Here is a 13,683-nt window from a genome sequence, read left to right on the forward strand (position 1 = left end):
AAATTGATTTTAGAAACAACCGTTGTCACTAGACAGTGACCAAATAAATAAATATAAAATGGTAGGTGTTGGAAAAAACAGCAACCATGAAAAGATCATAAAACAAATGCATCAAAGTATATAGGATTAGTTACACTTTTTCCACGCTTGGTACGAGACAAATTAACTTTGACAAGATGTGATTTAGCGTAAATGACATTTGAGATTGTTAAAGCAAAGAATGTTTTATGGTTTACTTTTGTGCCATATGGGTGATTCTATTCTAAAAGAGCCTAGGTGCCCCTACCGGGTTGTCACAATTAGAAAATTCCCCATCATAATACTCTCATTTAACTTTTTGCTCAGGACTGTAGATGATGAAGGTCTTCACAGTGAGCTACAGTTTCCTAAGTTGCTAGACATGCCATTTTTTTCTGGACTATTTGTTGTTTTTAATATTTTTCTAATTAAATGCCTGATGATATGATGCATTTTTGGTTCCCTAATTGTAAGTTCTGTGTTGTAGTCATCAGACCATGATAGCTGTGGACCTGTGGTTCTTGACATTTGCTAAGTAGGTGAGTGGTTTTACAAGTCTAGTGTCAAAATTTTGAAGAAACTGTTCTAAATTGAAGATTAGTTTGTATCAAATATTATTCTGTTGAATTATCTAGCAAATTGACAATCTATGCAAAGTGAAAGTTGAAACGGCTAAGTGAAAGTTGAAACTGCAGATTTATGAAATTGCTGGTGTTTTGCGAATGGGCAGTTGGGCACTATTTGTAAAAACCAAAATTATCTTGGAAGAAAAGTATGTCATTGCTTGGAAATTTCTAAAGGTTGGATAGAGCTTATTTTCTTTTTCTGACTTTCTTGTGAACAAGGTTTGATGTAGCACGTGTAGTCATTTCTTTATTGGAAATATTTATGTTTACTTTAGCAGTCAAGTTAAAAACAAGACCTTAATTAAAAATTTAAAAGTAAATTTCCCTTCAAAGTAAATTTAGGTGAGACTAAATTTATTCATCTTGGTTTGCAGATTTGCTAAAGCTTTAAGTACTTTGTAAAGCATGGGACGTAAAGGATGGTGCCAATCCCTACTTGCCTTACTCTTTTGTTTTTGATTGCTTGGAAGCCCTAGTTTTATTTTAGGCAGTTGTTGGTTCATGAAAGTTGGGATGGTTCAGTGGGGAATGCAATTGAACAAATATTGTTTCTGCTGATGACTCTGCAGTTTTAAACATGTCCTAGTTGTAATAATTGCAGCCTCGGTACTTAAAATTGGTGTTCTGATATGTTTTGAAACCATCCTTATTCTTTCTTTAATCTGAACAGAAGAATGATATTTAGAAATTTGTTGAATTGGAACAAATATTTTAGCTATCTTAAGTCTTTGGCAAATATGAGAATTTCTCTTGATAGTCTGATGTTTCTGCTGATGACTTCATCTTTGGATCAAGACAGCCTTCTGAGCTAGAGTTGGACTTAGCTTTCCACCAGGGAAAGTATTTTGCTGGCATTTCAAAGAAACTCAAGGGAACAGCTTGATTTTATCCCCTCACCATATATACAACATTTCCCATCTCAGAAATTGTTTTCATCTGCCTCGTTGTATTAAAACTATAATTTTTTCTTTGCTGATTAGTTTCTCTTCCATTTGCCTTGTTTGTACTAAAACTATATTTGATGAAATCCTGGGATTCCTCCACATTTGATTCTTTAAAGCACATGACAGCCAAATTTGGAGTTGTTTAGGTGCAACCATCTTTGGCTTCAAATTTTCAGTGGTTTTCATTGTGGAGGTCAGAGTACTATTCTGATAAAGATTCATTAAAAATTTAAGCTAAAATATAGGATTAAACCTCTATTTCAGAGAAGAGAAAGAAGCTCCTTTAATTACTTTTAGTCACGCTTTTGGAGTTTAATAACTTAGGTGGGTCATCAGTTGCTCTTTTTTTAAGCTAAAATACAACAAAGTGGCTGGGAACTGACTTGTATACCAGTGAATATATAATATATAATTTCAGCTTTTTCTAAAAGCTCATATTTATCATTCTAGGGGCATTTTGGTAATTTTGGATGTCCAAGGGTATATTGGTAATTTTGAAAGTGTAGGGGTATTTGGGTCATTTTGGGTATTTAAGGGTAATTTGGTAATTTTGGATATCAATGGGGGTATTCAACTAGTTTTAGAGGTATTTGGGTCATATTGGGTTAAATGGACGGGCTACTAATTAAGTGGGTTGAGCGGGTAATGGATAATTAATATATATATAAACAGGTCATAAATGGATAAATGGATAATTACACATCCAACCCGCCTATTTGCCATATCTAGGGATGAGTAAGTGAGTGAAGACAGGCAATAATAATAATAATGTTACAAATTTAAGATTTGACAATAGCATCAAAGCTATGAAGCCTTCTTTCTATCCAATAGTTGATGCCACTAAGAGTAATTGGACATGGCATGGCTTCCATCAAATCTGGCTTATAATAATAAACTGAGCGTTGCTTTACTTCACTGCTTCACCTTTCAATGAGTTTGGTACTTTGGTACACCACCCTGTTCTAGTTCCACCTTTTTTCTTTTTTTCTTTTTCTTTTTTATAAATATTAAATAGTTTGCTGTTCTTTTCATATTTTGATCACTCCCATAAACTATTTTGTTTTCACATTATTACCTCTATTGTCTATTTTAATTACTAATTTCACAATATATAATATGTTTTGCTGTCTCTATTAACGAAATTTATGAATTTCAAATATTTTAGACTTCAGTATTTTATGAATTAGTTAAATAGAAAAATGCCCTATACCATCAAATTAGTTTCTAAAAGAAAAAAAAAAACTGTCAAATTATTAATGAAAATAAACAGTAAAGAAAAAAAATTTCCGCTCTATTTATTTCAGTGGGAAAATTTTGTTGGTAGCTTTCTGTGTCTTTCAGGATTTATTAGCATTAAAAAAAATGAATTAAAGGAAAAATGTTTTTGGTCAGCATAAAAAATATAGCTTATTTTTTTGAAAAATAATTATAACATGCTGCTAACCCTGCAGTTTGAACCATTTCCCTGCTAGACCCTCAAACACTTTGTACATGAGAAAGTGCCAATTCGGCTATAAGGCCATTGGCAAATATAGCTTATTTTTAAGAAATCTTTTTCCACTAAATTTTTGTTATTACACAAAAAACTTAAATAATAGAAGTTATGAAATTGTTTTCTAACTCAATTAAAGTTGCAATTAAACATAGAAAAATGAAATAGTTTTTATAAAAATGAAAATTATTGTGTACTGTGAGAGGATAATTATTTTCTCTCACAAATAAGTAGGCTCTACTTATTATGGGATCTACCTCTCTATAAAAGGGAGAGATTATACACTCGGAGTACAAAATATCAGCCTGTATTGAAAATAATACCTTTCCATATGTACTTCTGTATTGAAATTTTTAGGTTGATGTCCTTGAAGCGGAATGATCAATTTGAAGGGGAATCGCTCCTTCCCAAACGTACTTCTATGCTTCTTCCATATTTTCCCAATCTCTCTCTCTCTGTTTCCAGGCTTTTTTTTTTTGTATTTCTACGCTTCTTTTGTTTTCTCTTTCACGTTATTAATGAATGAGTGAAATTACACTTTTGGACCTTTATAATTGGGATTGTTTATATTTTGCTTCTTTTAAAAGTTTGAAAATTTTAAATTTGATCCTATTTTTAAAAATAATCACTCTTTTTTTCATTTTTTTTTATGACTGATTTGATCATTAAGTGCCAACAAAAAAAATTCGTCAAAAAAAGAAAAAAAAAAAGTGCTAACAAAATAGTGTCAGATTTTTTTTTCCTCAAATATTTTAGAACCAAAAAAAAATGCACAACTTGCATCATAACTTTTCATACGATTGACTTTGATGGATAGTAAAAGATGGTAGGTCTATATGAAAATGACAGTAACCTATCACAGTAATAAAAATGTTGTAGTTGTGAGTTTATTTGTGGTATTAGAAGTAATGTTAGAGACACAAAATAGCACAACTTGTGCCACAACTCGCCCACGTGGTGAGTTGTAAGTGGTAAAGATGTGATGGTTGATCCATACGAGAACACACCTCTACCATCACAACTCACCACATGGGCGAGTTGTGACACAAATTGTGTCATTTTATGTATCCCTAGCATTACTCGAGTATTAGTCTACTGCATGAACACTTCTCTTTCAGAGACCAAATTGGTGAGGGACATTGACATAAAAACCTTTTGAAAAAAATAAAAATAAAAGCAAATTTGATGAATCAAAATGAAAAATCTTAAACTTAAGTATTAAAATAAAAATAATACAAAATTTAATGGTCAAAATCAAATAAAATCTAATTGTAGTTTAGTTGTTATTTTCTTTGTCAGTATGAGTCAAAATTGAAATCAGTATATGGGCATATCAACCTTCCTCTCAAGTGCGTTGTTTGACTTAGCTTTTTCACCTATTTTTTCTTAAAGAAATAAAAATCACTTATTTAGTTTTTTTTTAGATGTGATTTATGAAATCCTAACTTATTAAAACATCTACGGAATATCCTTCAAAAATAATAATCATACGAAATTTTGAAAAATAAGAAATAGTGAGAGTTCTTCCCTACCCAATTTGTATATACAAGCTTCATTTTTTTTTTCACGTTATTATAAAGAGTGAAATTACAAATTTGAAATTTAAAAGTTGGGTTATTTTTTTATGTTGGTTATTTAAGATTTAAATTTCTCATTTTGATCTATTTTAATTTGTTTCTGATTTTAAAATAATCACTTTGTTTATTGTTTTATGTTTGTGAGGGCCTTTTTTGTGACTTTTCAAGCCGAAGTCCTGTGGCTAGATATAAGGCTTTTTGGATCTTGGGGTTTCAAGGCCCAAAGGGTTTCACCTTTCAAAAGAAGTTGGGTTTGGTTCCTCCTGAAAAGTGAAAAGTCAATCCGTTTGCAGAACCAACCTATGCACAAAGAGCAAATCCAAAAAATAAAAATAAAAATAAAAATTAATGAAAGAAATAACAATAATGCTTAAGTCGTTATCTAGTCCAAATAAAAATACAGATTATCTAGATTTGTCACAAACTCTTGGAACCAAATTTCCACAGCCTTAACGTTTTGGGCCGGAGGCCTGTAAAAAAATCACCAAAAAAGATGTCTCATCTAGCTTTCTAACCTTATTCAAATTTTTGCAAATATGTTATGTTACTCTTCAAAGTTGTTGATTTAAAATGAATTTATTTTTTAATGGCCTTTTACTTTTAAAATTTGTTTAGACTCTAAAGTTTGCAAAATTGGGAAGCTACACCAATTTTTTTTTTTATATAAAAAAAATTGTTTTCTTTTCATTTTATTATCCTCATGTCATGTAACAGACTTTCAGTATGTTACAAAAAACTAACAAAATTGCTTTAAGCAAAAGTTTATTACTAAAGTCTCAAAATGGTTTTAAGGTTTCTAGAAATTTAAAATTTTGTTTATTATTTTTTGTGTTATTTTAATACAATAAACTATTTTTTGTTTAATAATAATAATTAGATATTACATAGTGTGCATGCATTATATGACTGAAATTAGTGAATTTAAGTATTTCACACATATACTTGCACTATGTGACTTAAATTGTACAACATAATTTTGTCATATAATATAGCTCATTATAAATATATTACAATTATTAACATAATTTACTTTAAGTGCAATTCTATCGTAAAATTTTTAAGAAAATAAAATACTGCTCCACTTAAAACTCCATTATAAAAAGTTTGAAAAACTTTCATTATTTATTTTAAATTATTTTATAATCCATAACAATTTTTTTTAATTTTAACAGAACTATCTTACACATAGGTGGATAAAATATTAAAATAACATTAATTTTCAAACAATATAATAAGTAGTTAAGTTTTACAAACTATATTTTTTACTAGCATCTCGAGTCTAAAAAACTCGATTTTAGGCTATAAATCGAGTCTTTAATGCTCGATTTTTATAGTCTGATTCTATCTGATGTGGCATTTTTTCCACGTGGCGACTACTTGAAAATCGAGTCCCTAAGACTCGATTTCCAACCAAAAAAATATTTCCTCTGCCTTCATTTCCCAGAGCACCACCACCAAAAAAAAAAACGAACAGCCCACCTGGGTCGCGCGACCCAGGCCACCGCGCGCCCATGTCGCGCGGACCTGGGCGCGCGCTGTCCTGGGTCGCGCGACCAGGCAGCGCACGCCCAAGCCGCGCGACCCAGGTGGGCTGAGTGCGTTCGTTTTTTTTTTTTTTTGGTGGTGGTGCACTAGGAAATGGAGGCAGAGAAAATATTTTTTGGTTGTAAATCGAGTCTTAGAGACTCGATTTCCAAGTAGTCGCAACGTGAAAAAAAATGCCACATCAGACAGAATCAGACCATAAAAATCGAGTATTAAAAACTCGATTTATAGCCCCAAAATCGAGTCTTTTAGACTCGATATGCTAGTAAAAAATATAGTTTATAAAACTTAACTACTAATTATATTGTTTGAAAATTAATGTTATTTTAATATTTTCTCCCACATAGGTCATATCAATAAGTAATATATTTTTATATTATTTTATTAAAAATATTTTCTTTAATTGCACATAATTCTTATTTAATATATGAATAGTAAAGCAGAAACATGGATCATTACAAAATACAAATACCACATTTTTCACAACTTGATTGCCGTTTACAATGTTCTTAACGTTACTACTAAATTTAAAGATTTTACAGTTCTTGGATGGTGGTTACATTTTCTATTGGGAATAATAGAATCTCTTTCCTTTCCACCCCTTTCCTAAACGCTCTCTATCTCATGGGTTAACGACCTGAAAACACCAGGTTCCTCTGGCACATAGCATTGTGCAAACCAATTCAATCAACCTACAGCTCTAAAAACTTGGTTATTTTTCAGGATCAGATGGATAGAAAAATGTTTCTAATCAATCTACATTCTTTGCAATTGTGAAAAGCAATGTCACCCATTATAAGCCTTCCAAGCCCACCAAAAGTAATGGAATTACTAGGATTCGCATGTACAAACTCCATCACTTTTTACCCTTGATCAGAGCAATCCCCTTGTGACGGGCAAACAAAACTTTCACCCTTTACAATTCAGCATGACGTTCTTCGGTGCCATTGCTTCTCCTTCTTTCCTTTCTTATGATGCAAGTTGAATGGACTCCAGCTCTTTCTGCGTTTGGAGCCTTCACAAAAGAGTCCAGAAGCCAGAGCCTGCTGAAGCCACAACTCAAATGCTTCTTCATCTTCATCCATCATTTCAGCATCCAAATCCCATGGGAATCTGCATGACTTGGATCGTTGAGTTTTCTCCAGGCCAACCATGTTTACATGGAAGCTGGGCCGATGAGTGTTGGGCCTACAAGCCATTCCCTGCACAGAACAATTGAAGATTTAAAATACTAAAGATGGAATTGATCATGTAAAGAAACGTTGATCATTTTCCCAGCAATTTTTATGCCCAAAGTGAAGCAACACAAACACCATAACACTAGAAAAAATTTCATGAGTTGTCCAAAGGGTTAGAAACCCCTGGTTTTTTCTTGAAAGGAAAACTACAAGCCAGTATACAGCATTTCATATGTGAATGATAGTACAGCAAGGTGTTTACAGTCTAGGAGACAATATCCATATTTCGGCAAGTTTCGCTACTTTCAAAAAGGGGGGGTCCTAAGTAACACATGCATAAACAATTTGTAAAACGCCAATTTTGGCTTTTTGCGCTCTCTTATAATCTTTCAGAAAAACAATGGATATAAAAATGTACACATAAATGCAGCCTAAAAACTTAGAATAATACATATGCCGCCAATAAATTTGATGCTGCCCTCAGTGGATACCCACCGAAATGAGTCAAAAAAGAAAACCATATATATATAGCCCTCTGCATGACCAAATTATCCTCTTGTTTCTCTATTCTTAGCAGATCTGATTAAACTAACTTCAGCAATATCCTTAAATAAAATTCTAAAACTCAAAACAACAAATGGTTATAGGAATTATATGCACAAAGATGCAAACCACTGACCTGACAGATAGCCCATTCTGATACATCAAAGATTTTGCTCTCAGCACAGACAAAAGCACGTGGTATTTCCACCTAAAAGACAATAAAAAAAATTCCTAAATGAATACTGCATGCTAATCACATCACTGTAATCAGGAAAGACATTGATAATGATTCAATCAAACAAAGCAAACATGCATCATGATAAGGTGAATACAATTTTTTATACATGACAGTATGGTGAACATGAAATTTAAAAGAAGAAAAAAATACCAGAACAAGTGAGCCTGTATTTTGAGCATTTGGAAAATGAAAAATTAATCTCATGTTAGCATGATACCAGAATTTTATAGTTTAAGGCACACATTACAAATGCCCTCAATAGTTTAGCATGGTAGTGTTAGGTTTAATTATGAAGGTAGTGATGATATGGTGAACTTAACATACATATACTTCAATATACATACTCACAGCATGTATATATGAATTACCTTTTGAGGACATTCAAATACCAGCGAGCCTCTGTATTCAACCCATCCATCTCCATCCTTGGCTTGATGATACTGACAGCAATCCTGATGCCAAAACAAGTCTCACAACTCATGGCTACAAAAATGAAGTGCAGAAATGGATGGGTGGAGAGAGAGAGAGAGAGAGTAACCTGACACCATCTTGCCTTAGCCTTGCTCCTATTGGTGCATACCCATATATGTGAAAGGCCACACTTGGTGCACTGTATACGTCTCGACTCTTCAGAGCGATAGTCCTGATTACCCTGCTCATGATAGCAGTGGCGTTAAGATATTTCATTTGAGGTTATCACTCAGTATCAGTGACTTTGGTGCAGACACTAAATCTATTATCTGAGGGGAATATATTATCTTATGTATTTGGATTAGTTTGGATTAGATTTGATTAGACTAAGACTTTCATTTATAGTTTGAGTTCAACTAGGATTAGTTTTTATGGGATATTATCTTTATCTATATTTCCTGGAAGCTTTATAAAAGGCTCTCATTGGTGACGTTATTATTATCCAGATTATTATAAATAAAATTCCTTCGTGAAATTGCTTCTGTTTGTTGGCAATGCCAATCAACCCTTAGGTGATGAAGCCTAGGCTGTCCTGCATCAGACTTAACTCTGCCCCATGCATGGAATGTAATGAAGTACATATTTATGCTTTCATTTATTAAAGTAAAAACATGACTAAAAGGCAGGTTTCCATAAGCAAAGATAATTCTTGCAACTCATTAAATATGACATTCCCATCTAAAGTTTGCTTTATTAATGTCACACTGAGAAATCAAGGTGCACAAGAAGGTTTCCTACATATCCTTACAAATTTGGCAAGTGGAACAGACAAATTAAATGTACAAATTAAGGAGCATGGATAAATATGTCATTACCATGTTGTGGATTCATCAAGAAGACCCCAAAATTTCTAAGAAAACAGTGACATAATACTCCAGAAGTAGATGCAATTACATCAATAAGCAATGCCACATTATTTACCTGATGTGATGTACTATGGGACCTCTGACACACACTCCTAGTCCTGGATTCTTCTTTTCTCAATTGCTCATCATAGTCTCTCTTCTTTATGCAATCAGAAAGAACCTGTAACATTCAGACCATCATAAATTACAAAAGGAACCACAACCTCTGTAAATTTGCTGAATTTCTATCTCAGATATGCATCAAGTAGCAACAAGAAAACACATAAAACTGTACTTATTGACTTTTACCTCATATGCACATTGGAGTTTCTTAAAGGATTCGCTTGCTTGTGAACTTCCCATATTTTTATCAGGATGCACAAGCATAGCCTGCAAAAATAATTGTAAAAGGGAAAGCTTTAAAAAAATACAAGTAAAAGAAAAATGCAGAGTCAGTGTATAGATATGGTGACCGGCTTTCAACTCCAGAAATATTAAAAGTTAATAATTAATTTTTTCAATAACTAGGATAATACTACTTTTGGCCATAGGAATCGTCAAGCACCTTAACTCTATTAAACATTTCAAATCCACTAACCATCAGATATTTTCTTAAAAAATAGTTGGTTGAGTTGAAGAGGAAGGGACAAACTCTATGCTGGTTGAGAGAGAGAAGGGAATGAGTGGGGAGGAGAGAGAAAATCTGCTTGGCAGGAGAAAAGGGAGGGGAGCAAAAGCCACAAAACTACTCCATGCCCTCTTAAAGTAATCCCTCCAAAATGCACTGATTGGTGACAAGAGAGGTTATTGGGTAAATTGTGTGAAAGTTCACTTTTGTTAAGTAGGGATATAATGATGTAATGGTAATCCTCAACCCTTAAACTCACTATTCATTCTCTTTACCTTCACTCCAATCACATGGTGGGGGGGATTGGGGGTTGGGGGGAGGTGGACTCCTCTGACCTCTTACTTCCCCCTCAGTTCCATTAACCCCACCCTTCTCCATGGTTCCTATTTCTATTACTCTTACCTAACAGTGAAAGTCCTTGGTCATGCAAGGACTACCTCAACTTCCAGCTAAATGAGGGCAACTGTCAACTATAGTGGAAGTTCTTTCTAGATCTACTCCTAATCCATTGTTCTTTATTCAAATGTCCAATAGAAATGTACAAAAGATGGTCCATCCTTACATTTCCAACTAGTAGCTATGTTGTTGAACTGTTGAAGAGAGAGAGAGATCTTAATTGGGTTTTTTTCTTCTTTTTTATATAAATATTTTTTTTAAACATAAGAGGAGGCCAAGTTAAAATTTTGCATACCTTCTTCCGGTATTCCTGTTTCAAAATCTTTGCATCTATTGTCTTGTGGCGAGGGAATCCCAGTGCTTCATAATGATCCACGCAATTTAATATTCTTTTCATTTCATCAACTGAACTTGCAAGCTCTTTGACTGCTTTGCTAGAAGCAGACTCTTTGTCGTCATTAGTAACAGATGAAGTTATAGGCGGTGTGCTAGATGATTTACATGAGTGCAAGTTTTCAGATTCAGTGGTAGGAATAAAGTACTCACACTCTTCAGAAAAATCATCCCCCAAAACTCTGGCTGATGGTTTCTGTTCTTCAGAGTGTGTGCTTTCACTCATTTTATCACACCATTGAAGCATAAAATTCAGTAAATCACTAGATAAGAATGCAAGGTTTATTGAGAGAAAAACACCATGCCATCCAACTTGAACTTTGACACAGTAACTGGCATATATAGCTGCCACTAAGACCACCAACCGTGCATGATTTACGGAGAACAAGTAACCTACATTTGTAGGAGAGAGTACTTTCTTAATATAAATAGGAAAACAAAAATTTTGCACATAAAATCAAATCAAATTAGGAAAAGAAACCAAGCCATACCTCCAACTATAAACAATGTCCCCATTATCCAAAAGTTGGCATACATCCATAAAACTAGAATAGCAAAGAGCCCCACAATAAAAATTCCAGGAGTATATCCCAAGTACTTAATGGCAACTCCAGCAGCTCCCTGAAATAACCAACCAAAAGTGCCATTATTATCACATTTCATCTGTATGATCAATTAAGTTGATGCAACCCTAGAGATATGTTCTTTACAAGGATCTCTTGATTCATGTTGGAAGCATGTGAACCATATTAACAACCATTGCAAGGCTAATTGGTCTATATTATTTACCATACAAAACTTAATTTCTTTAATTAAAGTCTTAAAGATCTCCACAAGTGTGTGGGGATAACAGAAGCCAAGCATCCAAGAATCGCATTATTGGGGCTTAAGACGATGAGGAAATCTAAAAGGTGTTGGATTAGCTTAATTTGGGGGATTGTCAAATGCCATTGCAATTTGCAAAACATCTCCGATAGCACTAATGCCATAAATCTCCAATACAGTTTCACCATATAATACCACCTGACTTAAAATGTGCTGTCACAAAATTCAGTTAAATCAAACTAAAAAAGAAGCACAAACCATCTTTATTAATTAGTCACTAGAATAGTAACCCACACATCGCAATATGTGTAAATGAACCTATGACAAACAACCCCCCCACCCCCCCAAAAAAAAGAAGAAGAGAAAACGCAAGCCCAAATATGTTATCAAGCATGAATATCACATACTATAATTAGACCAATCAATGTTGAATGGACTCACATGTGCTTTTAGTAAAGCCTTCCAGAATATAATATCAACCATGCAAAAAGAAATCAAGTTCCTAGAATACCAAGCACCTCATTTTCATTATTAAAACTAGAATTGATTGGTATATTCAAATTATGGAGAAAAATCTTCACCATAAAGTCATGTAAGAATCTTATCTAAAGGTCATACATGGATAGTACCAAATTTAGCGCCATAAAAATTTGTGCATGCGGAACCACAATACCAGCTTTACCATATAAGCAATTATGCTCATTGAAACTTGTTATTGACTACAACTTAAAAAAAAAAACAACTCTTTCTACTACTTATAAAGCAATTGAAACTTGTGGATGACTAAAGTTTTGAGATTCAACACAATTTACACTAAATGACTAGAAACAAATTCATAAAATTCCCATACTAAGAAGCCGATATTACCACCAATCCATGGATAAAAGAACATCATCATGCATTCAATTTCAATTATCTCCACTACTTAAATGCTATTAAAACTTGTGGGTCACTAAATGACTAGAAACAAATCAACAAAATTTCCATACTAAGACCTTAGAATTTGACTAAAATTTGTTCGAATCGAACACGATTCACACTAAATCACTCTAGAATCAAACCAATCAAAATTTATATTACTAAGAATCACATAAACTCAAACCAAAACCAATCAATCACATACCATACTGAGAATCACATAGGCCAAGCAAGACAGAGAAGTGAGGCTGAGGAAGAAACTCCACATAATAAACAACAACGCAGCCGAGCCGAACGAGATCATCGATCGGAACCCTCTGACCACGCAGTTCTTCCATAGCAGCACCAAGCAACGAAGCAACCTGAGGAAGCTAACACTCCCGCTGCAAACCTTGGGCCAATGCCGCTCCAAAAACGAGCAAACCTTGTCTTTACAGCAACCGACCGCGACTCGAGCACGAAAGCACGCGTCCTTCTGCGATCGCAGCCATTTCCAGCCTTGCTTCACTAAGCCTATATCTTCCATTACCACCGCCACAACAACAACAACAACAAAAAAACACTAGTAGAAGTAGTGGTACTAGTATTATTTTTGTAGTAGCCCTAGAAATTTTCCGGGAAAATCTCTGAGAATCTCCATATCAGTCTAAAAATGGAAAAAAAAAATTAAAAATTAAAAAAAATCACGGAATTGAGTGACCTTTTTTTTTTTTTAGAGTAAATTCGATCACGTTTGTTCGTTCAACGCTAAAATTGCTTGATAAATACGCTTCTAAAAAAAGTAAAAATAAATAATAAATAATAAATAAATAAAGTGGTTCTTTTTTGACAGAGACTAATGGCTTTTGTTTTTCAGTCTGTGGAAAAAGAAAGAATGGCTGAGCAGTGGAAATGACCTGGTTATGAAAGAAGAAGCAGAAGCACCGACAGAGAGAGTAGCTTTGGCTTTTTTGGGGGGGTTTGGGAACCCTAGAGAAACTTTTTTTTGCTTTGTGTTTCAGGGATAGCTCGTGAAAAAGGTAGAAGAGAGGTTGGGGAAAAGTTTC

At 33.7% G+C, this 13,683-nt stretch overlaps 1 protein-coding gene across 2 annotated transcripts; it reads right to left on the minus strand.

The window, feature by feature from the left end:
* Positions 1-6,657: 6,657 nt before the first annotated feature.
* Positions 6,658-13,683, minus strand: LOC142617154 (uncharacterized). 2 transcript variants are annotated; one of them, XM_075789873.1, is made up of 10 exons: positions 13,534-13,683; positions 12,843-13,283; positions 11,386-11,515; positions 10,797-11,287; positions 9,787-9,867; positions 9,554-9,658; positions 8,700-8,813; positions 8,530-8,613; positions 8,060-8,131; positions 6,658-7,404 (listed from the first exon to the last, which is right to left on the minus strand). In XM_075789873.1, the coding sequence occupies exons 2-10, from the start codon at positions 13,161-13,163 to the stop codon at positions 7,126-7,128; spliced, it is 1,677 nt and encodes a 558-aa protein (XP_075645988.1). In that variant the 5' UTR covers positions 13,164-13,283; positions 13,534-13,683; the 3' UTR covers positions 6,658-7,125. The 2 variants fall into 2 exon arrangements, with proteins under 2 accessions (XP_075645988.1, XP_075645989.1); XM_075789874.1 differs by having other exon boundaries at positions 12,843-13,683.

The sequence above is a fragment of the Castanea sativa genome, chromosome 11 (genome assembly GCF_040712315.1).
Source record: "Castanea sativa cultivar Marrone di Chiusa Pesio chromosome 11, ASM4071231v1".
NCBI lineage: Eukaryota > Viridiplantae > Streptophyta > Magnoliopsida > Fagales > Fagaceae > Castanea > Castanea sativa.